We start from the raw sequence: 26,906 nt of genomic DNA, 5'->3' as shown, positions 1-26,906 counted from the left end.
CGAGGTGGGGTGAGCAGAAAAAGAAGAGCGGCTCTCCATATGTGTCCAGCAGTTTGAGTGAGTGTAAAGGGTTTTCTGATTTCGAAATTTTAGTTACCAGACATCCACTGGAGACCTCTGTGAGGATATGAAGGGCTCAGTGAGGTTGGTGGTAGTGAAGGCTCACAGGCCAGCAGGGTGTGTTTAGAGATTGACCAGGTGGAGGTTGGAGGCAGAGAAGTGGGGGCACAGAGCCATGTCTGGGTTCTTCAGATGTCGCAGAATCTGCCGGTGGAACTTGGAGCGGACTCGGTTAAACTCCATGATGTCGCTTGGATCCTCCTCGATCCAGAAACGATGAAATTCTTGCATCAGGTAACCTGTTATGAAGAAGATTTTAAAAGGTTTAAGTGTTTATAATGGCTATTTTTATACTAACAATGGATCACATGGCACCTTCTAATTGAAACCACTTACTTATAGTGACAAACGTTCAGAGAGAATATTAGAATTTCATGGCCAGAAACATGACTCCAAGTTAATGATAAGGTTGCTCTGTATCTGCTCTATGTTTCACTATATCAACTTATAAGCTAAATAATGGGTCATTGTTGTGTTTTCACTGGCCAATAAATCCACCAACGAAGGTTTAAAGCTGCATTCACAGATTTTTTTAGGCCATGTGGAGGCAACAAAACACATACAGTGAAAACACCAGACACAGTTTTAGTGAATGTGCCTGCAATCACTTGTACAGTATGTTTCAATCCATACATTCATATTTACCACTTAACAGTATGTCCACTCTGTAAAAACAGTCTCAGCTGTTTCAGGTTGAGATTCCATTGTCCAGAAAAGTAAGCAAGAATTGTTTTAATGAAAAGTAATACATGTTGTTTTGATATCAACATTATAGCAGCTTCAGTTCTGAAACAGATGCTGTCCTTATTGTAACGGTGAAAATTGTGAGTGAATCTAACAAATAACAAGACAAAAGCATCATATACAATAAATCTCAATGATTCCAACTCACAGAATGTCTGTTGGAAGTGCAGTAGGTTGGGCATCTCTGGGGCCACGTTGTACAGGTGGGTCTTCAGAGCTCCACTTACCAGCAGAGAGTAGGCCAGGTCTGTGATGTTGATGCCCACGATAGCAAAGGAATACCTGGGAGAGAGGTGATAAAAATATCATTGGTCATTTGTGTGAAGTTGGTTATTGTTGTTGTTGTTCTTTACTACAGGGCTGTGGATGACTATGTGGTTTTCCGTAGCTTTTAATGAACACCATTTCCCATACGCATTCACAAATTAAATATCATGGTTCAATAAAAGAGGTGAGTGTCTGCAGTTAGTTCAGATATGTTTGTAATAACAGGAGGACATAGACAACTGGAAGGTGTAGATGTTTTAGACAACAGAGGAGACCAAGACTAGACTTATCATCAAAATCTAATCAGTTTATCCTTGAGTACAAGTGGAGCTTATCAGAGTTGGTTCAGACTGGAGGCAGAAGCCTGAGCAGGTTAGAAGCAGGGCACAGCACATATAGCCACACACACATCCATCCACTGGTTCGATGGCCACATTACCGTACCACTACTAAAACTATATTACTGAGGCCAAAGCTACAGCAGCAGTCACCTCCTCGATACACATTCCATGCTCCATACATGTGCAGACACTTACCCGATAGCTTTGTCAAGGTTCTTCTGCTCCCACTCAGGATTGTTTATCTCACTGTGAAGGACACACATGAGTCATGTATTGTCTACATGTGAAACAACACAGAGTGCAGCATAAAATGGAATTCATAAAGTTAATATTATACATATGAATTTTAGAAGCTTTTTTTTTTAAACTGATATAATTCTCATGGCAAGACACAATTTTTGTCACAGCAAGACCAACGCTGGGACAGATGTGCAGTGTATATTATGAAATGTGTTGTTATTAAAAGTCACTATGCAATTTTGTTCCCATTCCTATTAAAAACCAATCAAAACAGTTTTTCCTGAGTTCTACTTGTTTAAGATTAGGGTTGTGTTATTCTAATTTGTGACTCTCATCAAATGCTACAAAAACAGTCTCAGTCCATCTCTCACTATTTATTGAATTCTCTGAAGGCTGTTACTACTGATGATAGAACTCTCTAAAAAGAGGTCAGAACTGTATAGTTTCTTTTAATACTCTGTAATTTCCTAAATGTGATGCAGCATTTTCTCTTGACTAGGATATTCATCCCTGTTTAAGTCTGTTAATAAGACAGCAGGGTGTTTACATACAATGTACTTCATGCAGCTTTAAAATGTGCATGAATCAACTGAAAAGACAAAGCTATGAATGCAGAAAAAAGCATGTCAATGAAAGAGAAACTGAGTACCTTGGCCTTCTGTGTGTGCTCCTACAGTACATGTGACAGACAGAGGCAGGGAGGTATGGCAGAAAGGTTGAGGTGGAGGTAAAGGAGTAAAAGAAGAATCATTTGTGAAGTGAGCCAGCTCGCTGAGATGGAGATGACAAACAATGCAAGCAGCAGTATTCAGTAAAAGATGATGCAATGAATGGCATCAAGCTGTTAGAACGAACATAATCAAGCAGAATATGTTAAATACAGAGTTATGAATGATGAAGTGCAGTTTGAAGTTGAGGGGGAAACCATGTTACTGGTAGAGTTTCAAGGCTACATTAGTTGCCTTTCACCTCTAGGGGGCATTGAAACAAACTGAAAACAAAGCATTTGTTAAATCTTAAAAAGTTAATACTATGAACTTCAGTCAGTTGTTTATATCAAGAAGACACATAATAGCATTAGCTTTCATTCTGAATCATGCCTTTGGCCACCTGATGAATGTTAAGTTCAACATTCACCCTCCTTTTAGCTCTTTTTTGGCCTCCAACTCTTGTAAAATCAGATGGTAACCCCACAATACAGTAGTTTCTATGATCTTCATGTGAGTTAGTGATCTCCAAAACACATGGCATATTCCTTTAATATAGACCATGCTTTGTAGAAGTTTAAATCAAATAAGCTGACATACTTGTGCTTTGGCTGCAGGGAGTCATGGAGCATCTGCAGAGCAGTAGCCTTGTCATGTTCGGCAAAATACCTGCAGAGAGACAAGACAAGCTTCAAGAAAAAGGAATTCAGCAAACATCTGTATTTCCCAAATTAACATGTATATATGTTGATTATTAATTATTCAGATGTAGTTCTCTCAGTGCAGCTTTTGAACCAGTAACTTCCACTTTTCCCAAAGGATTTCTTTACACGACAAACCAGATAAGTGTCTGTGCATGCATATTTTCAAGTATGTAATCCACATAGGTACATAATGTCTAACACTGACTGTTTTTTTGGATCAGTGTTTTCCACAGAGTAAAGTGGCTGAGAGCTTACAGCAGGTTGTGCAGGCCCAGTAAGCCCATGCCTCTGAAATCAGTCTTGGGATCACTGCCTTGAAAACCAATCTCACACCACTGTTTAGAGATGCGAGATGTGAGAGGTGTGTCAGGACGTAGCTCCTTCCATAACTGCAACACACACACACACACACACAGCTCACACTACAGCTCAGCACAGTATGTGTTTGTGAAAACTACTATAGTTAGCAGACAAGGAATAAGTTGAAACAGTTAGCTTAAAGCAATGGGCAAATGCTTTAAATAGAGAGTTAAACGTAGAGTATACTGAGGTAAAACGGTAAATGGTCTTATATTTGTATAGCGCCATTCTATGCTTTACAGCACACTCAAAGCACTTTCACACTATTCGGCCATTCACCCATTCGCACTCCCAAACACACACACATTCACACACCGGTGACATCACCAAGAGCAACTGGGGGTACAGTGTCTTGCTCAAGGACACTTCGTCATGTTGACTGGACAAGCCGGGAATCGAACTGCTAATCCTCCAGTTAGGAAACGACCCGCTCTACCTCCTGAGCCACAGCCGCCCCCAAAATGGTTTCAGATAACTAACATTAGAAAAACTATTAAAATGAATGGATATACAGTTTAAATATCCAGCTGAAATTGTTTACTAAAATGAATATAGCAGTGAATTACAGGAGCTTCAATACAAATAAAGGTGGTTATTCATGTTGATTGTTTTTTCCCCCTTAGACAGCGACAGAGAGCTGTGCACCTTCATCAACATGTCTTCATGCTCAGGGTTTTCACTGTCGTATGGCTCTCTTCGTAGCTTCTCTACCTCAGCCACCAAGCTCCTGTAGCCAACGATCTGCAGCAGGCTGGCCTGCAGAGAGATGCCCAGCCTAGGGACACACAGTTAGACAAAGGGCTGATTGCATGAAATCAGATCTATAACTGCCCTGTACAAGTACAGCCATCTGGTCTGAGCTACTTTTTAGTTCAGTTTGAGCAGGTCTTGATCATGAGTAGCCTAGTAGTGATTGTTGAGGAAGAAGAATGGGTTACTTATACAGTGTTGAAAGCCAAGCTTTCATAACTAGCCTGAGGATTCAAAACATTAACAATCCAGTGATAGCCTCTAGTTTAACAAAGCAACCTAACAAAAATGGTAAAGTAGCAGTAATGTTATATGTAATGCTGCATCTCACTGTGGGTTGGTGTCAGGGTTAATCTTCTTCAAGGCCACGATGTCATCAATGGTTTTCTCCACTTTGTCAGGATGAACACTGAGGGCAGACTGCAACAGCTGGAAAAGGTCAGAGCAGAGAGAACAATAAAGGACAAATACAGGAAAGAAATGTATATACAGACTGAGGCAAACTGAGAAAACTGAGCAACATGTCTGCATTATACTGGACATACTGTGCATCAAGCACATTCATCAATTTAAAGATTCTTACCTCATTCTTGGAGTACCTCAGAGATGACTCTGGAAGAAATGGTTGCAAAGTGTAAATCTTGAAGTGTAATAGTAATAATAATAAGGATAATCACCTTTATTTGGCCAAGTATGTTACACGCAAGGAACATGAAGAAGCAGTGCTTATATTGTGAATATGCTTTATAACAGATAAAAATAAAAATCAGCTTTTAGATATAAACAATGTGACATTGTAATAAAGGTGTAAAGGTGTTTTTTTGATTTATACATAAACTAAGTAAATAAACTCAAATAATAAACCTAAACACCTGCAGTGTGCTGGCACTATGTGTGCCTACCTATTTTGAGGGTCCTGCGGGCTCCGTGCTTATTGTTGTAGCAGATTCTCTGCAGCTCGCAGCGTCCTGTAAACTTCCTGACAACTAATTTCAGGCCCCGCCACAGTAATTTACAGTAGAGAAACACGAAGAACTGGGTCACCACTCTGCAGAGGATAAGACAGGAGGGATAGGCAGACAGGACACAGACACAGATAATATGTAGCTACAACAGTACAGAACACGTTTGTTTTCGTTTTTTTTTTGTGTGGTTTATTCTTTTTTTTATTTCCTTGAAATAAACCTGGAAGAAGAAGAAGAAGAGGAAATGTGACAACAACAAAGGTGCTGGTCTTCCACCTTAAAAACAGAATGAAGACACACACCACTAATGGAAAAGAGAGAAGGAGGGAGGAAGATGCTGTTTAAGGAAATTGGAAAATCATGCTTCACTTCTTGTCTGCCGGGGGAGACTTGCAGCAGATCAGAGTGTGCTATTTTTAAAGGTAACACAGAATGAAAATGAAGATGTGTGTCTCGGGAAATACAAAGTGACCTATTAGGAAACTGTGGAGGCTAAATGATCCTCACCATTCATTCACCTGTCTCATTCTGCACTGAATATTAGAACAAAAGGGAAAATATTAAATGTTATTCTAATCTAAACACTTCTATAGTTGCCTTTAAGAGCCTCAAGATCCAGGCAAGCTTATTTATCATACATAGAGTTCTCTATGTACCATCAGGGTCAACATTGACAGGGAAATTGAGAAAAAACATCAGCACAACACCAGCACTTTGAATGATCCACAAACCTCCTTCTGTGAGCCACACAATCAGGGCCTCAATTCTCTCTTTCTTTTTTTGTGGAACAGACTTTACAACCTTTTCAGGCAAAAATTAATCCCTCTGGTGCTGAGGGATCACTGCAGAACATCATCTTCCTTGTCAACAAAAAGAAGGTAAATGTTCACCAGTACAGTCCAGAAAGGATTAATTCCTCCCTCCCAGGCTTGTGAATGAGACTAGCATATTAAACAGCTCATACAAACATTATCTTCTTCTTAGCTTTTAAGGAAATTTGTAATTCTGATTTCTGCTGCTTTGATTTCTACCACTGTGTTTTTAACGCTGCCTCTTGTAAGTTCCCCAGCGCCATGGAAGTGCAGTACTAAATCACTGGAGAATACAATACTGTGATCAGCCAAAGCCATTTAAGGTGCTACATGAATCATGTTTACATCAGTAAAGTATTACCAAATTCATTTTAGCACATTAGTATAATTACTGTAAACACACCCAGCCAACAGTGAAAAAATGTTGGCAGTCTCTTCTGGCCTCCAAAACACAGGGAGTACAACGTTAAACTGAACAATGTTCTCCAACACATTTATTCACTAAAGTAGTACCTCAAACAGCAGGGAGAGAAACTGAGGGCAGGAGATAGTGGGATCTGTGGGAAATGTGGTATGAATTGCACTTACAAAAGCACTAGTGTGAAAAGGCATTTACAATGATATGTTCATGGAAAAAGATGAGTATAAAATTCAAAGTGTGTGTGTAAAATGTTATTCATGCTGAGAAAGGAGCTTGGTTTTAAAACACTATTGTTGGTTTAGGGCCAAATTACACTTCCAGATCTCTCATATTATCAGGACAGGTGCCTGCCTACTGTCCCCAGAGTCAAAACTAAGCACGAAGAAGCAATAACAAGGGTGTCTAATAAAACTGTTTCCTATATGTTAAATATGACTGAATCAAGACTCCAAAAATTAGAGTCTGTGCTTCATTTATTATATAATTAATTTACATACATACATTTTCCTCCCTTTAAAATACATCTTAATATAGGTGTATACAGACATAACTATTAATGGAAGAGCACTTGGTTTAGCTTACATGTGCTCCATTATTAAGAGGCCTCCTCTCTAAGCGACTCAAACCAATTTACACCACAGCAGCCATTTAACCTGCACAATCGATTTTGAAGAGCTGAAATGGGAGAACTGGGAATACACTGACTACTGCAATGTTTAGTATAAACAGCTCATTACAGTAGATCGAGGATAAACAGGGGAAGACAGACTTAACGGGGGGGTGGTGTAGACGTGAATTTACAGTGTCATGTTGGGACATAAAATGTAAATGTAGCACAGTCTGCATGACTGCAATAACGGAATCACACTGGCGTCTCTTTACCTCAGAAAATGCTTCATCTTGGCCGCTGTCAGCCGTCAGCTGTCTTCGGTGTGTTTCTGTTGAGTGATCACCTGGAAACAGAGGAAGCGACAGCGTCTTTATGGTGAGGTTGTGGATGAGGCCGACACCGGAGCTGTCCGCGGTGCTGAACACTTAACGCGCGAGTAATCTGCGGCTTTCGGTTGCACATTAGGTCATAACGTATAGGCAGCGTTTCTATTAGGTTCACCCGGTCCAAAGAAACAGAAATAACACTCGATAGCCTATTTATGAACCCTTAGGCGATTACGGCTCGATCAGCTCCAGTCTGAGAAGCAAATCGGATCTTAAACACTATGCAAAACCCGTAGCAATAATTCCTAGAACGTCTTCTGCACAAACAATATGCGAAAAAGGAAATACTGTCAATTAGTCCCTCACCGATTTCAAATAATTATGGCCTGAAACAAACGATGGGATGCGGCGGGGGTGGGGGGGCAGCGGTCAGTCCTCTTCACTGGGCTACAGTCGCCTGCTTTTACTCCATGATGACAGTGACTGACGCTCCCGAGGACCTATCGTCTAAAAGCCACAGTACAACAACGCAGCGCAGAATACAAAAAGTCAACACACCCGAGCACTGAGCATTTTGGCCAATAAACATCATTTGTTTTCCACTTTCTTTGGATTGTGCTTTAAAACGTCATTTGGCATTAGATTTTGCACCGATGACCCCATCACGCAATGTACAATTAAATGTGCAAGTATTTAAGGATATTGCTGACCCTCATATCTACAATGACTTAAAATTACAAAGTAGGCTGATTTGTTGAGCAACAGCACTTTTCTTTTATTATAAGCTGTGTGCTTGCGCAAAGCTAGGAGTTCTTCTCAAAAACTCTTAAAATCACTCTCTACAACCACTGACTTGAACCTTCAGTTATTATCATAGAGTGAATGTGCTACCAAACAGGTGCCTAGTTACACATATCAAATACCTGTTATGTGCCAACTTCAGAAAAATTCTTAACCCAAATATTTTTAAAATTGCATGTGGAAGAATTATCTATAGTGGGGTATGTACAGTACATGGACACTCACCAAGCACTTTCTTTTGCACACCAGTGCAATTGAATGTGATGCAATAAAGCAGCCCTGCAATAACAATATGGCATTCATAATGTTATGTTACTTATATCTACTTATATCGATGGTAACACTTTACAATAAGGGTACATTAATTAACAGTACTTAATAAATTATTATATTACTAAGTAATAAGCATTAACTAATAGGTAAATTTCTTAATCATTTATTAATGTTTTTCATGTTAATTAAGGTATTAACTCATACATAATTTAATAGTTTTAATGACACTGCTAACATTAATTGATGCAATAACAAGCATTAAATAACTTAAATGTCTCTAAACTAAGGCTAGTAAAAAGTCGATACAGATATTAACATGTATTTCATGAAGTTCACAGCTTGGCAGTTTCATTAGGAGAAGGCTGTTTTAATAAAAGTAATAATTGTCCACTTACTTGTCCATCCTCCAACCTACAAATTCATTTTGTCTGTCCTAGCTCCACCTTCATCTCCAGCTTCTGATTGACTGAATACACATGATCCAGGTATGCAGCAGTGGGTAGGGCATGGATAGCTGGAAAGCATGCACCTGATTTGCCTACCCCTGCTGTATACTGTACTTACTTCCTGATTTCGCTATGGGGAGTACACATAGTACCAAGAAACAAACACAGAAGTGGTACAAAAAACTAAGGTTCAACAGAGGAAAACCCTGGAACCTTCATCACCTTTCTGTGTTAGAGCCATGGAAGGCAAACTAGGGCGTCATCAGCATCTCCAGTGGAAAGAAGAGAAAGCTTTCGTTCTGGCAGAGCTGAACAAATACAAAAAGCTGTGTATGAGCCAAACTGATAATCTGAAGGAGGCTCATATGAAGTATGAGCAGGACAAGGCAATACACCTTCAGACCATACAGGACCTAAAGAGACCTCTGCAGAGAAAGGAGCAGGAGTGGGAGAGCACAGAGAGCTCTATGATGGTCCAGCTGGAGCAACAAAGAGCAGAGACCAGAAAGATGGAAGCTGAACTCAGAAAGGCAGCAGGTCTAAAGATTGAAAACTTCCACTTGCAAAACCTGTTAAATGAACTTGAGAAATGCAGAGCCTCCCGTGAGACTGAGCTCAAGAATCTACTGGAAGAGAAGAACAATTTCACGGCAGCACTAAAACACACCAAAGAACAGCTTGAGTGTTGCCAAGTCCAGTGGCAAAAAGAGAAAACCTTCTTTATTGGGCAGTTGAGCAAATATAAATTGTAAGGTGGCCACATATAAAGAGCTCTTTAATGGCCAAACAAATGCCCTGAAGAAGGCTGAAGTATGAGCAGGACAAGGAAATGCTCCTTCCTGGTTTGAACCCGGAGTTCGAGGTTCAGGTCCTTTCTGTGTGGAGTTTGCATTTTCTCTCTGTGTACATGTACAGGTACTTAATACACTTTCTGGTCTCCAATTATTACATTGTTCTGGTTCCTTGTTCTTCTTGAGAATGAGTTAATGTGTGGGGGTGAAAACCATGATGCACAGAGTCATTAAACATGTCTAAAAGTAAGGGTGATAAAAGATTAGAAAGCTGTTTATAAAAATCATTGGGGAAGCCATTTGGGCCACCTTTCATTTTCTTTATAGCGCCATATACTTCCTCCAATGAAGGGGACAATCAGGTCACTGAGAATCAACAGTAGGAAATAATGAGCAAAATATTTCCTGAGAAGAAGACAGACAGGTCTGTGAGTTATCACCAGTCAGTTAACATTTCTGAATCACATGAAAACGTTGTTTCATTCATATGTTGCTTGAAAGCATTTCAGACCATTTGGTTTTAAAAACATAGCAGGTGTGGTAAGCGGCTGTGACTCAGGAAGTAGAGTGGTCGTCTCCCAACTGGAAGGTCGGTGGTTTGATTCTAGTTGTGCTTAGTCCATATGTCGAAGTGTCCTCGGGCAAGACGCTGAACCTCAAGTTGCTCCTGATGGCCATCGCAGCGCCTTGCAGAGATAGGGCCACCATTGGTGGAAGAAGTTGGCTTGTCTGACAACACTTATGCTCTACTGCTGCAGTTGGGTCAGCTAAGGGCTCTTTCTTTAGCTATGGCATTTTCCAGTGCAGACCTAGTTGTTCTCTGAGCCAGTCTATTGCTCTGTGGGTAGTCAGCGCTTGAGATGACATGGTTAAAGCACCAAGACTGAGTAAAAGCTTTGAAATCACTTAAACTGTAGCATGTGGGTGCAACTGTTGAGATCTTGGAACACAGCCACATTGAAATTCCAGAGTAAAAAGCACAAGCAGTGATATGACCTGACTAGTTTTAAACATGACAACAGGTTAACCAATGGTGATAGCTGATGGTGGACCTTCAAGGCCAAGCTCTGAAGTGGGTCAAGAAAATGGAAATGGAAAGAGTAAGGTTTTACTGTTTAGCTAAATTTAAGGAACAATTAAGGTTACTTAAGCTGAAAAAACCTTAAAAAAATCAACTGGACTAGGTTTGCTGTATCAACTAATGTTAGCAGTAAATAATGTATGAGCTAATACCCAAATAAACATGAAAAACATTAGTAAATGATTAATGTACCGTTATTGTAAAGTGTTACCATATAGATTTGGACATGAGATGCAAGAACAGGAGAAATACTTTTTAACTGCATTGCCACTTTATCGAACAAATCCCTTTATTTCCATTACTGATTCAACTGTAACTCTGTAATTAGTCTATGCTCAAATTCAGAAACAATGATCACTAAGTGTAAACAGCACAGATGATTTATTTCATAAAATATAAAAAACATGAAGGACTGACAAGTTCAGTTTTTGGCCAATAAACACCAGTCATACTGGTGTATCCAATACATTACAGTACAATAACTGCAGTAAGAGATCATTTATGATCACTGTTTACAAAGAATTAGCTTTAAAAAAAAATTCTATGACAGGGAGTTCTCAACCCTTTGTAACCTAATGCCCATCCTCACAAAATAAATGAGGACAAACCCCCCACAAAATAAATACTGTAAACATGTGTTATGCCACTGTGGCGAGGGGACTGAGTGCCACCAGTGGGCTGTGGCCCACTGGTCGAGAACGGCTGTGATATGGAATAAATAGGGATGAAAATGTGTCAGTGCAAATTGTTAACTGCCACAAGCAACTTGCCATACAAATGCAGTGTATGGCAAGTACATTTTTCAAGAAAATGTGCACTTCTGTAACAATGTGTAAATTCAAACCGACCCTTGTCCACTGACCTGTACTACTGGAACAATAAATAATCTCGTTGGGTAATGCAATCTAATAGCCTTATTCTCACAAGAGAAAGTCAGCCTCTTCTCGCTCCAGTCAGTTTCTACCACAATACAGAGTCAGCAGTGAGTGTCTCTGTCCTCCGAGTGTCTTTATCTGCTGCCAGCAGCTGATGTGAGGAGCTGTCGGCTGTGTGACCAGCAAACACTTTGGCACCGTTGTCCTCAGGTCAAGCAGAGTATGTGGGAATGGCATTGAATGTGATAAAGCCCATGGCGATGACAACAAACGCAATGACGTACAGGGCTGAAAACTGTGGATGAGACACAGGATAGATCTGTTACCAACACTTAAGAGATGAGAAACTATTTGTGTATCAGTTGCATGACTTTAAGTAGGTACGATTTTCAATGTACCTGAATTTGTATTGAATTATGGAATTTTGTGACAATGTACCTGCCGCAACTAAAATGGTAGGATCTACCTTGTGAATAGCAATAATTTCCTTCTCTAAACATAATCATTTTATATTGGTCTTGGTTATTTTTTCAGTCACACCTATCCACTATTGGACCTTTTTTAAATGATCAATTATTGCACTTCTGACCCACTGCAGGATAAGCTGTATAAATAACAGATGAATGGCTGAAATTATTGCACTTCTTGATGCAAAAAAAGAAACAAAAATCAATAAAGTTTTTCCAATGAAGTGATCTAAGAATGCTTTTTTCCCCTCAGTGGTACAAGTTGCGCATTAAGAAAACAGACTCCAGGCCTCAAAAAGTCTATAGCTCATCAAACGTGAGTATCTGACATTAGCATGATAGCACCAGCTGCTAACACTGTGATGTTTTTAATGACACTCACTGTGTAGTGGAAGAGAAAGAGGCCACAGAAGAGACTGAAAAGATCAGAGGTGAGTAGAGACAGGTTGACCGCAGTAGCACTGGTCATCTTCACCACAACAGGCATGAGGCTGTACAGTGCAAACATACACAGGGCATAGATGGCAAACAGCATGGCTGCAGAACACAATGAGGAGACTTTAGTTAGAGAAGACAGAGCTGTATTTGCCTCACAAGTAGGACAACTGCAGCAGTCATGATTTTGCTACATTACCATTATCACGTACTCTAACACATCATACTCTAATCGAGAAAGATTGAAAGTTGACTTACAAATATAAAGGTCCCACTTTATCGCTGCTACTGCATGGGTTTCCAGTACTGCTCTGCAATACAAAGTAACACTAAGTTAGGGTACTGAGGTAAACACTTATTTCACTCTTTAGTTTAAGGAAAACGTGTTGCTTTGTTTAGCTCCTTTTAAAAACTTAAATTTAATCCTTTGAAGGATATGCAGCCATTCCAATCAGTATCAGTGACACAAAGGACGGCAGACCTAGTTTAGATTTTATTTGCTGTACAATAATTTATTTAAAAGGGAAGCAACTTTCTGACATTCATCTGAGTTCTCATTTACTGGTATACAAGAACAATATTTAATTGTGCTCTCAACCACTCAGTCATTATGTACCAATCTTGCTCACTTTGTGAACAGATAATGTGCTCGAAAAGCTTCTTATTGCAAAAATTACCTGCAAAGTGATGTCAGTAATGCCTGATAGAACTGCTTTTACCATTTCATTGCACTTACTGTATCTAACAGCTGCTGAAGTACTGATCTATACATGTAATACTGTAAACCATAGTACTTTTCAAAGTTTGCTTTCTGATTCTCTTCAAGATACATGGATACAGAAGCCTATTTTTGCTTCTTAAAAAAAAAACTGACCTGTCAAATAAGATAAGTACAAACTTGCTGGGCATCTGTATCACTGGCACCACTTTATAAAAACAGGGCACAAGAATAAACAAGGAGTTTAAACAACAACTTACAGCTGTATGCCACTGATGAGCGTCCCAAACAGGCCCATCAGGCCCAAGAATTCGATTATGCTCAAGTTCTTCACCGTGTACTCTTGGCAAACGTTGGATACAGCATAGAGGACGGCACTGAGTAGTACCAATCCGTCACCCAGGGCAACATGGCTGGCTGAAAGAGAGGCAGTTACAGATGAGCAAATGTCAAGTGAGTAATATTAAAGGATGATTTCAGTTTATTTCAACCTGGCATATTTCCAATAAATCTGGATACTTACTGGATACTCTATGGGTCATTCTAATAAGATACTGCTCATTAAGTGCCTGCTATACACCGTTTAACATTATGAGTTAGTACTTTACAGATATAGGTGACAAAAAATGTGCCCTTACTAGATCCCTGGTCTCTTCCAGCCAGAATGTCGGCCCCTATCATAGCCCCCACCCCAAACAAACACACCATCACTGCTACAAAGTGGCCCGCCCTGTAGCGAGTCTTGAGGAAGACCCAGGAAAGTAGCATCAACACTGGGATCACAAAGCAGTCCAGCAGCTGAAACACACAGGAACAATGACAGACTAGCATTACAGGCTGATAGAGTCTGAGAAGGAGGAAATATTTAAAACAGGTTGACAAGATAGGATAGTCACATAATCAGTCCTATTCCCTACCAATTAAAAGACTTCATTTAATAGATATTTTTGGCAGGAAGGCATCAATAGCAGATATTCACAATTCAATACATTTCAGACTGGAACCGCATCTTTTCCCCACACAATAAATCCCAGTTCTCATCATCATAACAGAGACTATTGTTACTAGACAAAGATACATGTGCACTACTCTACTACTGTACAATTGATAACAATGTTCATCCATGCCTGTGTGGAAACTGGGCACAGTATAGTGTGGTGCTGGCCAAACATTTAATGTACAGTCTGAGAGCAAGTGCATGGACAACTACACAGTTCTTCTTTATGCTTTTCAGCACATTCAATTAGAAATAAAATAATGGTACCCAGATTTCAGGGTACCATATTTCATTTTAAATGAAAAAAAAAACTGTTTAGAATTGTATTTCTCAAAGTACCGTCTCGAGTACCAACACTCAGTTACTGTATTTCAAATAATATCAAGCCCTGTTTCTGCCAAACCTGTCCATAAAGTCTACCCTCTTTGGTTTCATAAAATTACAGGAGATATACATGTTTCAAATACTGGAAACCAGGTTATTGCACTGAATGTTAGTTGATTACCTTATATTAGATTTTTTTGTATCTCTGTGAAAAGTAGATCCTAGAAAATGTATTATTAGTTATTAACATCATAATATTGATATGAACCACATACTACATATATACAGTGCGTGACAAAACAGTAATAAGATGTCTGTTATGCCTACGTCCAGTGGCGACTCCAGCAGCATGACAGTTTTCTTTTACCTGTATACTTGTCAGTGTCGTAAACTGGTAGGCCTTCACAACTGCATAGTTTGCTTCCACATCTGCCAGAGCCATCAACAAATACTTCCACCACTTGGTTTTTAAAATTTGTAGTAGGTTTCTCTCATCTGTAGAAATAGACAAGGTTTGTTTTCTAGGTTTATTCATAAGAAAATTCTGATTTTACAAAAAAAAAAATTCCAAAAGAACACATTTTTCACATATTCATGTCTCTATAATGTAGGCGAGAAATACCAAAATTGGCTGTAAACAGGGAGCATTTTCTGGTGACTTTCAGAAAATAAGTACTACTTGTACTACAATGGCACAGTGAAGAGGTGAGTATTTCCAATAAGCAGTGTTGGGGAAGCTACACGCTAGAAGAAGTTGAACACCAGCAAAGCGACCCTGAAGAGGAATCTAGTTTTGTACTACAAAATTATAACAATATTCACTACAAAAAAAGTCATACACTAGCAAAAAAATGCCACTCAACTGAGTTTATTACTCGAAACCTGAACCTGTCCTAAATAAAACAATGCAATCTGGGCTTTTCACAAGGACAAAATTGCAAGAATCATATTTTTGCGGTAAACACATCAGAATTTTGTATTATCTGACTGCAACTAAAACCGTTAAAAAATAATTTAACTTGTATCTTTTTTAGACAGTGTGAACCTCTCGAATATACTGTAGGTCTAAATAATGGGCCTATCATTTTACTTGTCAGAGACAAATCTCTTGTTTATACGATACGAGACATCTCTTAGTGTTCTTATCCAAGAGGTGGTTCTGTTTGGAGCTGAAAATGTCTATGTCAATCAACGCTGAACAGCAGGCTGACCTTTGCGTGTGCTGAGATTGGTGGTAAAGACGAGTAGCAGCAAGGAATAGTTGAGGAAGCTCTGCAGCATGGGCGTCTCCACCCCGGCATCAACCAGGTACTGACAGCTCACAGCTGTACCGCAGATCAGTACAGACAAGACCTGGCCCATGACTATGGTCTTCAGCAGATGCCTGGATAGTCAACAAGAACATCAGGTGTCAGCCACAAGAGCTGGACAACACACAAATCAGTTACAGTAAAAACATTGTGTTGTCTAAAAAGACTAAATACAAAACATTCTGACACGGAGTCATAGCATATCATTGTAACAGTGATTAGAAAATGACATTCATTAAATTAGATAATTACTTCTACTGTATTGTTACTTAGTGGAAATGGTACTTATGATTACTGCATGACTTTCTAGTGTACATATACTTACTATATTCTTCATTCAATTCTTCCTTTGATACTAGCTCTGGCAGAATATGTTGAAACGGTGTGTCACAGAGGTGAAACAAACCTTAAAGCTCCAGTATCATCAACTATTCTCCTCCAGTGCTTTAGAGTAAAGCTGCTGTTGTGTGCTACAGTCGTATCTTGCCTCAATACTACATGTTTTTAATCTATTCTTTCACTATTAGTAGTAGGATGGTGTATTTTATTTACATTACTCATGTTCGATCAATAAAGATAAATGTGGTGTACAGTACCTGGTGGGTATAGAAAAAACAGGTCTTAAATGTGGTTGATGTAATATTGCAGAATAATGAACATAACCACAACATAATAAATATATGGTGCTGCAAGCCATTGGGCCTGCGCTATAGGTCTTTATCTAAGCTGGCATCTTGATTTGCCATAGTGGTAGAGACACAGGTGTTAACATCATTACACACTGGTTCAAGTGTCCCAGTGAAACATGACAGTGAGCCACCATGCAAAAAACTAACAAAAGTCACCGTTCTTTTAGTTATTTACATTTGTGCTTTTTGTACTGTGTCATGCCAAAACGTTTTCAGTGAAAACGTTACTGACACTAACAATTCAATAAGTCCAATGGTCAACTGCTGCTCATCCACACATCTTTTACTACACAGCTAGATCCGTGCTCACCATGTGAAGACATCCTTGAAGTTGTAAGTGCATAAACCGCAGGCAACTCTCCATTTCCCACACAGTTTCTCTTCTACACTGTCCTCCATTTCTTTGAGACCTAAATCAATATAGGCAGACTAGAAGAAAGAGCAAAACCTTGAAATTTAAGCATTAGCGTTGTTTTTTTTACTTACTGTCTTCAGACTATCCAAGAAGAAATCTACAAGAATGTGAAGTGACTCACGAATCTTCTAATATGATTCTCACAAAAAAAATGGTTTACAATAAATGAGCCTTATAGTTGCCACTGTAGCCTCTTGACAAATATCATTGCAAAACCTCAAGATATAAAACCATAAACCTAGTTTTTTCTTTCGCCGACACTCTAAAGGTACTTTAAGGTTAAAAAACGGGTTTACGTTCATGTTAGAGGCGCTGGCGCTTTTAGAGTGAACAGCTAAGTACGTGGCAGAATTGTTTAACTATTATGTTTAAAAATTGAAAGAAAATACTTATTAAATGTAGTCTCCAATGATTCGTAATATGAGTTTAAGCAGGAATTAATGACTTGCAATAGCCACGGTGCTATTAAACTTTTTCAGTGCAGTTTCGTTCGTGTTTTACGCGCGAGTGACATCGCCATTCATTAGAGCTTTCCTTGTTTACGAATATCTAAATAAAGCGTAATGTAACCAGAAGCTCTATACAAATAAAAACTGTCTGCGTGTAGGTTACAAACCTTGTTGTCTTCGGTCATGATCGTTATGACTGCGATTAATTTTCACCTTTATCAAAATGTCACTCCATGAGGTTTACTTCTCATGCTATGGTAAGTCAATCTAACTTCGGGGCCGCCTCCTGTGCTCTGATTGGTTGAACTGAAAATCAATGACGTCTGCACACTGCACCGTGCAGACAAACTTGGTCTGGTGCTGATGAGAACAACCTACATTACAACCACAATTATCCTACTAAAAGTAGTATAATATGCGATAATTTATGTAAGTGTTTACATTTTATGCCCCTTTATAACTCTACTCCAGTACATTGCAAAGGGAAATATTGTACTTTTTTACTCCATTATATTTATTTAGAAGGTTTAGTTACTTTACCAGTCAAAGAGAAAATATAGACCATTATTAAGATCCGACACTTAGTAGCCTATGTGAACAACCCAAATGTTCACGCTATGCGTGTCTTGAAATATCGATCAAATTTAAAAAAATCCTCAAATTTAAACGTTTATATAAAGTCATTTCTTTCATCCCGTTCAAGATTATTTTAGGCGGTTTTAAGGCATTTTGTAATTACGTTTGCTCAAAATATAATCGTTTTAGCTTAATGGATATCTTGTACATTAAAAGCAATAATAATAATAATAAATCACCCAATAAAGCCTAATTATGACTGAGGCTTAATAATGAGAAACAATTAACTAAAGCAAGTAAATGCAGTTCAAAACCTTCGCTGAATCTTATAGTCTAGCCTGTGGTTTCAACTTTCAGAATTTCCTTGGCTGCCACGAAAACACCATTGTTTATCATAACTGCAATCGTTATCCTAACATGAAGATTAAGCTCTATTTTGCTTGTGTGAGAAAACGTTTGACCAAGATAGTGATGGAGAAAGAACGACTGCACAGACCATACTAAGTATACGAAACCAAATCCGTCCTTGAAGCTGTACAAATATTGTTTTCTTACCTCCTGTTTTGCTCCCAGTATGCTATGCGTGGGATATTCTTCCTCTGTAGCTTTCATAAGATAGTGCTGAAGTGGACTAAAGGTCATTCAGAGCCAGATGTTCTTGGTGAAAATAAAATAAAAGGTAAATATTAGCCTATGCTATGGAACATACTATGCAGCTTCTGTTTGCTGTAATGGAAAAAAATTATATCCTTTATTTAACTTTTTTAGAGTCTCAAGAAAAAAGGCTGAGGGCTACAACTTAACTGAGAAAGGGACACAAGCAAAACATATGCATAACATAGATGTGAAGGTAAATTAATACAGCTGCCTTAACTGTAGAATGCTTCTGTTATTTATTAGCGACGACCTATTGCTTATAAGTAAAATCCTGTGCTACTTAGAAAGCCAGTAATGTGATGGTTAATCAACTAACCATTAATCTTCATCTTTTGTGTAGGTGTCGCGAGATCCTACGAGAGGATAAGTTGAGGGAACATGGCGACGTCTAATTTGCTGAAGGTAGGACCCACTTCAATTCAATTTTTTGTATTTAACGCTCTCTTGAATGCTTGTCACTTGTGTATTGTAGTGTTGGCCTTTAGCTCTAACTGTAACGAACAGCACTCGGCACCTGCACATGATTGTGCTGTCAGTTTTGACTTTACCTGGGAGCAGTTAAGTTAGATCTGGCTAACATTAGCTACCTATCAGTGATTTAGCTGGCTAAATAGAATACAGTAGCCACAGCACAGCTAAAAATAAAGGAAAGAGGTAAACGAGGGGGACAGTTGGATACAGATAAGGTGTGGGACACATATCGTTAGCTCAACCTGCTCTAAAATGTAGCTATATTATGTGTATACGCTAGCTACAAAATTCATATCATCTGTCACTCAGTGGCTCTGCAATTTGAGGCTGACCAGCCTCTTAAATACATGGCAAAGGCTGCTAAAAGCGACTGAGATGGTAATTTCTGTGCACTGAGTGAACGTTAATCTTCTGCTGCTATCTTGCTAACCAAGCTTAGCTACACAGGAACCTATGGTACGGTGTCTATATTATAAGTCGTATCGCTAAACAGAGACCTAGGGTAAATAACATACCGTAGCTAGGAGTCACTGAGTGCAGTTGTGCACCATTCATAGAAAATGGCTTTGCAGGAAAAATAATAACTGTATATACTGGGCAAACAGCAATGCCAATACAGGCATGTAATTTAATCTGCACTAATAGCCGGTTCCAGTGTATTAATTACACATCCCACCACTGTTATGTTGTCTTTTGCACTGTACCAACATAGGACAGTCACACACACGTGAGGTGATGGTGTAAATAAACATGACCTTGTAACAACAAATATAAGCAGTCAGCAGTCTGCTACACATGATAAGCAAATACAGTATGTTATTTTCAAGGCAACACTGACAATATTATTTTCAATAGGATGACACATTTGTAATAGATAACCATCAATTACATTTTGAATCATGCAATGCAACACAAGCATACAGTGCAAATAAAAGTATTTTCTGCCAAATTAATTTTACAGTAACGTGTGCACAACATACAGTAGCGTTAACATGCTGGGCTAATGGGAAAATAACACTGCCCTCAGAGACAATCCTAAAATAACAAATGTTATAATTCTGATTTATTCTTATTTTTAAAACTAAGAAAAATCATTGACAACATACAGTGGGTATGGAAAGTATTCAGACCCCCTTAAATTTTTCACTCTTTGTTATATTGCAGCCATATGCTAAAATCATTTAAGTTCATTTTTTTCCTCATTAATGTACACACAGCACCCCATATTGACAGAAAAACACAGAATTTGACATTTTTGCAGATTTATTAAAAAAGAAAAACTGAAATATCACATGGTCATAAGTATTCAGACCCTTTGCTCAGTATTTAGTAGAAGCACCCTTTTGAGCTAATACAGCCATGAGTCTTTTTAGGAATGATGCAACAAGTTTTTCACACCTGCATTTGGGGATCCTCTGCCATTCCTCCTTGCAGATCCTCTCCAGTTCTGTCAGGTTGGATGGTAAACGTGGGTGGACAGCCATTTTCAGGTCTCTCCAGAGATGCTCAATTGGGTTTAAGTCAGGGCTCTGGCTGGGCCATTCAAGAACCATCACGGAGTTGTTGTAAAGCCACTCCTTCGTTATTTTAGCTGTGTGCTTAGGGTCATTGTCTTGTTAGAAGGTGAACCTTCGGCCCAGTCTGAGGTCCCGAGCACTCTGGAGAAGGTTTTCGTCCAGGATATCCCTGTACTTGGCCGCATTCATCCTTCCCTCGATTGCAACCAGCCGTCCTGTCCCTGCAGCTGAAAAACACCCCCATAGCATGATGCTGCCACCACCATGCTTCACTGTTGGGACTGTATTGGACAGGTGATGAGCAGTGCCTGGTTTTCTCCACACATACCGCTTAGAATTAAGGCCAAAAAGTTCTATCTTGGTCTCATCAGACCAGAGAATCTTATTTCTCACCATCTTGGAGTCCTTCAGGTGTTTTTTAGCAAACTCCATGCGGGCTTTCATGTGTCTTGCACTGAGGAGAGGCTTCCGTCGGGCCACTCTGCCATAAAGCCCCGACTGGTGGAGGGCTGCAGTGATGGTTGACTTTCTACAACTTTCTCCCATCTCCCGACTGCATCTCTGGAGCTCAGCCACAGTCATCTTTGGGTTCTTCTGTACCTCTCTCACCAAGGCTCTTCTCCCCCGATAGCTCAGTTTGGCCAGACGGCCAGCCCTAGGAAGGGTTCTGGTCGTCCCAAACGTCTTCCATTTAAGGATTATGGAGGCCACTGTGCTCTTAGGAACCTTAAGTGCAGCAGAAATTTTTTTGTAACCTTGGCCAGATCTGTGCCTTGCCACAATTCTGTCTCTGAGCTCTTCAGGCAGTTCCTTTGACCTCATGATTCTCATTTGCTCTGACATGCACTGTGAGCTGTAGGGTCTTATATAGACAGGTGTGTGGCTTTCCTAATCACGTCCAATCAGTATAATCAAACACAGCTGGACTCAAATGAAGGTGTAGAACCATCTCAGGGATGATCAGAAGAAATGGACAGCACCTAAGTTAAATATATGAGTGTCACAGCAAAGGGTCTGAATACTTATGACCATGTGATATTTCAGTTTTTCTTTTTTAATAAATCTGCAAAAATGTCAAAAATTCTGTGTTTTTCTGTCAATATGGGGTGCTGTGTGTACATTAATGAGGAAAAAAATGAACTTTTTTTTTTTTTTTTTTTGCTCTAGTAATGTCAGTGTTTTTCATGTTTGATGAACATGCCTTGTCTACTGTAAACGTCATGAACTTCAAGTTTAAATCATGCAGTTCAATTCCCTCTTGTCTGTTTCCAGAACAAAGGCTCCCTTCAGTTTGAGGATAAATGGGACCTGATGCGTCCCATAGTACTGAAGCTCTTACGACAGGAGTGCGTCACCAAACAACAGTGGTTTGACCTGTTCTCGTAGGTTTACCTCTACTCTATTAATCTGCTTTCAGTTTTGGCGCTCATACTGAGCTGTTGCTTGCAAACAGGAACAGGTAACAATGTGTCGCCTCTTTGTTTTCACAGAGACGTCCATGCTGTATGCCTGTGGGATGACAAAGGTCCAGCTAAGATCCACCAGGCCCTCAAAGAGGACATTCTAGATTTCATCAAACAAGCACAAGCAGTAAGACAAGGACCATAATGTGATTTTTGTCTTAGCATCTGTAAAATGGTGCATGTCTAAACTACATTGTTGGTGTTCTTACATTCCCATTTGTCCACTTCATTTACAACTTAAGTGTTTACATACAGTACGTTATGGACAGCTACTTCATAAACAATGAGTGTGTTGTTACACACCCTTTACTGACAGAAAGAATTTCAAGTTGTTTTGCATTCTGGTTTATTGATGCTGTCAGTGGAGAAAATTATTTCTCTATGTCAGTCCCCTGATGCATTTCTATGGAGCCCGCAATGGTCATATGGAAGAGGAAAAAATTGATGTGGATATCTGTGTGAATGGCTTATTGTAAAGAGTGAACAGATCGATAAACTGAACTCACAGAATAACACATTGTAAGAGGAAAAATACTTGGAGAAGCACTCAGTCGGGTTACATTCCTGGGTGCAATAAGGCTTCCAATATGGACTTCAAACCTTAACAATAAAAGAAGCAGTGGATTAGATACTGTTAAATCTTTGTCTATACCCACTGAATAATGACCTGCAACATAATACTGTAACGTGGCCTTTTGTGTAAGTAGTACATAAAAGAGTGACCACTGCAACCTTTGACTACAAACCTTGACAAAATTAGATGCTATACACGTCCTTGTTGATTGTTAATATGTAATTTTCTATGAGAGGTTAAAATACAGGCCAGCGAAAGCATTTTAAGATCATTTGTGGTTTAACAATCAGAGATGAATGTCGCTGTGGTACAAATGCTTTAGGCTCTGTCTTTCACTATAGCTTTAATTTTCTGTCTACTTTTTTGTGACAGTTGAGTGCCTTAAATCCTTTTTTAGGAATTAGTTCCTCGCTTTATATAGAATGTCATGTGCATGTTCTGGAAGGCTTCCTTAAACATTTTGAAGTCAGTTTATTCATCTGTTCAGTCAGTCTGGAGTCTGTCTGTGTGATTGTTGAAAATATAACTGCACCACTGCAGCTTAGTTAATATTTAATACATTCAACCTTGATTTTAGATTGTGACACCAAAATGTGACATTTACTATGATTTAATTTTTTTGTTTTTTTTTTTGTTTGATAGTTGGTAAAAATTAACTCTCATAGTCTACTGTTTTCTGCAGTATAGAGGTCTATACTGTAGCAAGTTCTTACATGTTTATATAAAGGCATAAATATAATGCTCAACATTTTAAAGTTTTGACCGACTTTATCACTTGTTTACCGCAATTGCTTTCTAATGCTGACTATCATAAACTATTCTTTTTGCTTAATAACTGTCAGTTAGATTCTGCAGGTGCTAATTGATGCTCTCTTGCATTTCCCACCCTTTCAAAGCAGGTGTTGAGTCACCAGGATGATACAGCGTTGTTGAAGGCCTACATTGCAGAATGGAGGAAGTTCTTCACACAGTGCGACATCTTGCCCAAGCCTTTCTGCCAGTTGGAGATCACTCTCATGGGCAAACAAGGAAGTAGCAAGAAGTCCAACATGGAAGACAGCATTGTCCGCAAGGTGAGGAGGAGCAGGAGCGGGAGTGGGCAAACAAAGAGTTAATGTGTGTATTCACCGAAGCATGTCGTCAGTGTGAGTAATGCTACATTCTGTTATTTCTGTGTCTCTGTCCTCACTGTGCAGCTGATGCTAGACACATGGAACGAGTCCATCTTCTCCAACATTAAAAACAGGCTACAAGACAGTGCCATGAAGCTTGTCCACGCTGAGCGGCTGGGAGAGGCCTTCGACTCCCAGCTGGTCATTGGAGTGCGAGAGTCTTATGGTGAGAAACAATAACACAGGTCTTATTGTTCCAGTATCTACTGTATACCCTGAGAGGAGCTGGAGTGCATGCTGTGATCACATTCAATGTGTATTTATGTTTTAGTTTGGATCAAAATCTTGGTCCATAACCAAACTTGTGATGTTTGTGTAAGGATGATTAATTATAGAGACCATTTTTTGGATACCTTTTGACCAACTGATTATATCAAGTTACAGTACCTCCCTAAGATCTGTGTATAAAGTGTTATTTCCATTATTTTGCTCTTCCATTATTAAGTCTCTTGTGGTAATGTTACAGTAGTTCAAATCCCAGCAGCAGTTGCCCCTTTTCTGCCTTTTCAGTCATTACTGAGTTTTTAGCCTCTTTTAGATTCTGCTACTTTGGCGTACTGTTATTAGAGGTGTAATGATTACTGTGACATCCAACATGACATATGACCATGTATATAACACACACTTCAGAAATACAAAGCATATTGGCAACATTGTTGCTTTCAAATCAGTAATGGTGGGTGAACAGAGTAGAGATGTGCTTTTGCTTGTGATTTGGACTCAAAGTCGCTGTACATACTGTACAACATGTTAATGATTATGGTCACAGATTATATTTCTTTCGAGCAACATTAAAACTGAATCCCCCAATAGTGTGTCACAGAAACAACAGTTCATCAAATCGTCATACACTGGTTGAGATGAATACTTTTTCTTTTCTGAGAAGCTCTATACCTCAGTGTGTGATGGCACTGTGTTTTTCTCTGTGCAGTAAACCTGTGCTCCAACCCTGATGACAAGCTGCAGATTTACAGGGACAACTTTGAGAAGGCGTACATGGATTCTACTGAGAGGTTCTACAGAACACAGGCACCTGCCTATCTCCAGCAAAATGGGGTCCAAAACTACATGAAATATGTGAGTGTGGTAAGAATGTATTTAAAGGCTCTCAGCAATCTTACTATGATGGGATCCTAGATAGGCACACTATACTCTGCCTCTAGATTTAATATGTATCTGAAAAGGTCCATGAACATTATTTTCTAGCCAATCTCTGAAAAGAATGGGTCAAAACAGTGGCACATTTTTATAATCACTATAATAACCATAGTCAATTGATAGAATATGTGTAATGGTGCTGGAGTGGCAGCAGTTTCTACACCATGTTCACGCCATATCGTAGTTGCTCCACTCACTGCTTTGCACTCACACTGAAACAAAGCCAACTTGAGATAACTTTGTAAAAAATAAACCAAGTTAACTGCTGCCCTACAGTTATGTCTTACAACACAAAGGAGAAACTGGAGGTTTTCGTTTCCCTGTCTTGATTATGTTGCAATAAGTCAGTGGGATGAATCAGAAGAGAACACAGCTAGATCAGCTGCTGTGATCTCACACTTGTCCTCTTCACACCACCCTTCTTACTTGAACAAAGCTGACGCCTCATGTCTGGTTAAACACAACATGGTCTAAAAATGTTCATTTCCTGCTGGGAAACAGTCACAGCCTCAGCCCCCTTAAACGTAAAATAAAGATAAACATTGCGCAGAAATGACTAAAGTAACTCGTTACCCCCTTTCTTAGGCTGGTTACAATAGGTTTTTTTCCTTTTTTTTTTTTTTTTTTTTTTTAGTCTGGACAACTTTTATACAGATAACTACTAGGCAAAGTAAAAGAAAGTACACATGATAGGTTAGTGTGAAAGTGCTGCATACTTTATACTTTCTAGCAATTTTGCCTGTTACAATTGTTATTTATTGCTAATGGTTGTGTTTACAATTAGTATTTTTTTGTGAAATCAATTCAAAAACTATTTATTTGTATTTTGCTGGTAAGGAAGTTTTTTAATTACAAACGTCTCCAACTGTGGACATTCACAATAGTTGTGCTTCACAACAGAAATAAATACATATATGTTTATAAAATGCATTCTATATTTATTCTTATTTTTTGACAGATGCTGTTGACTAAAAATGTTTAAATCATATAACAAATGAATGCATTTGCAGGCTGATTCAAAGCTGAGGGAAGAGGAGAAACGTGCGCTGCGATACCTGGAGACGAGACGTGACTGTAACTCTGTACAAGCAGTGAGTATTATAAATGATACTTGACATTTTTTCACAAACCAATAGACTTTTTTCACAGCAGACATATTGGCATGTCATAACAGGATAAGCACGTGTGTAACTGAAACTGGGCCACTTGATGTAACTGAGCCATTGTTAACAAAGTTTTTTCACATATGCTTTTTCCTGCTGTGACAACTCAAAATATATTTTATTAGTGTACTGCACATATTTCTCTTATTTCTACTGAATTGTTTCCCTGATGTTTATCTTCCCAGTTAATGGAGTGCTGTGTCAATGCACTGGTAACATCATTTAAGGAGACCATCTTAGCCGAGTGTCCAGGCATGATCAAACGAAATGAGACAGAGAGTGAGTACGGCAGGACTGCTCCTATCAAAGGCTCAGCCAGCTCAGGTTTGCACCAGGAAATACAGTCAGGTCCATAAATATTGGGACATCGACACAATTCTAACATTTTTGGCTCTATACACCACCACAATGGATTTGAAATGAAACGAACAAGATGTGCTTTAACTGCAGACTGTCAGCTTTAATTTGAGGGTATTTACATCCAAATCAGGTGAACGGTGTAGGAATTACAACAGTTTGCATATGTGCCTCCCACTTGTTAAGGGACCAAAAGTAATGGGACAATTGGCTTCTCAGCTGTTCCATGGCCAGGTGTGTGTTATTCCCTCATCCCAATTACAATGAGCAGATAAAAGGTCCAGAGTTCATTTCAAGTGTGCTATTTGCATTTGGAATCTGTTGCTGTCAACTCTCAAGATGAGATCCAAAGAGCTGTCA

At 39.1% G+C, this 26,906-nt stretch overlaps 4 protein-coding genes across 10 annotated transcripts in view; 1 reads left to right on the top strand and 3 right to left on the bottom strand.

The window, feature by feature from the left end:
* LOC109959351 (N-acetyltransferase 9-like) overlaps window positions 1-26,906 on the bottom strand; it is a 561,041-nt gene that overhangs the window by 156,854 nt on the left and 377,281 nt on the right. The window lies entirely within an intron of this gene.
* elmod1 (ELMO/CED-12 domain containing 1) lies at window positions 7-7,879 on the bottom strand. 2 transcript variants are annotated; one of them, XM_020598619.1, is made up of 11 exons: window positions 7,734-7,879; window positions 7,314-7,384; window positions 5,136-5,281; window positions 4,817-4,845; window positions 4,565-4,662; window positions 4,129-4,258; window positions 3,379-3,512; window positions 3,020-3,088; window positions 1,668-1,718; window positions 1,013-1,146; window positions 7-359 (listed from the first exon to the last, which is right to left on the bottom strand). In XM_020598619.1, exons 2-11 carry the CDS (start codon window positions 7,328-7,330, stop codon window positions 184-186), a joined length of 984 nt encoding a protein of 327 aa, XP_020454275.1. In that variant the 5' UTR covers window positions 7,331-7,384; window positions 7,734-7,879; the 3' UTR covers window positions 7-183. The 2 variants fall into 2 exon arrangements, with proteins under 2 accessions (XP_020454275.1, XP_020454276.1); XM_020598620.1 differs by having other exon boundaries at window positions 7,314-7,879.
* slc35f2 (solute carrier family 35 member F2) lies at window positions 11,768-17,786 on the bottom strand. Of its 2 annotated transcripts, XM_020598608.1 has the most exons (9): window positions 17,606-17,783; window positions 16,885-17,003; window positions 15,787-15,959; window positions 14,943-15,070; window positions 13,893-14,052; window positions 13,515-13,671; window positions 12,795-12,847; window positions 12,484-12,638; window positions 11,768-11,929 (listed from the first exon to the last, which is right to left on the bottom strand). In XM_020598608.1, the coding sequence occupies exons 1-9, from the start codon at window positions 17,621-17,623 to the stop codon at window positions 11,846-11,848; spliced, it is 1,047 nt and encodes a 348-aa protein (XP_020454264.1). In that variant the 5' UTR covers window positions 17,624-17,783; the 3' UTR covers window positions 11,768-11,845. The 2 variants fall into 2 exon arrangements, with proteins under 2 accessions (XP_020454264.1, XP_020454265.1); XM_020598609.1 differs by lacking the exon at window positions 11,768-11,929 and having other exon boundaries at window positions 12,490-12,592; window positions 17,606-17,786.
* LOC109959334 (cullin-5) overlaps window positions 18,799-26,906 on the top strand; it is an 18,299-nt gene continuing 10,191 nt past the window's right edge. The window contains exons 1-9 of one of the 5 annotated variants that reach the window (XM_020598589.1): window positions 18,799-18,864; window positions 19,012-19,073; window positions 21,932-22,041; window positions 22,150-22,249; window positions 23,596-23,769; window positions 23,893-24,034; window positions 24,800-24,945; window positions 26,037-26,117; window positions 26,375-26,513. In XM_020598589.1, the coding sequence (XP_020454245.1) occupies window positions 19,050-19,073; window positions 21,932-22,041; window positions 22,150-22,249; window positions 23,596-23,769; window positions 23,893-24,034; window positions 24,800-24,945; window positions 26,037-26,117; window positions 26,375-26,513 (916 nt within the window). In that variant the 5' untranslated portion in view covers window positions 18,799-18,864; window positions 19,012-19,049. The other 4 variants (XM_020598588.1, XM_020598590.1, XM_020598592.1 and 1 more) reach the window with 4 other exon arrangements.

Source organism: Monopterus albus, unplaced genomic scaffold, assembly GCF_001952655.1.
Source record: "Monopterus albus unplaced genomic scaffold, M_albus_1.0 scaffold38.1, whole genome shotgun sequence".
Taxonomy (NCBI): Eukaryota; Metazoa; Chordata; class Actinopteri; order Synbranchiformes; family Synbranchidae; genus Monopterus; species Monopterus albus.
The sequence above is the reverse complement of the archived record's forward strand: the minus strand, read 5'-3'. Positions and strand labels throughout refer to the sequence as shown.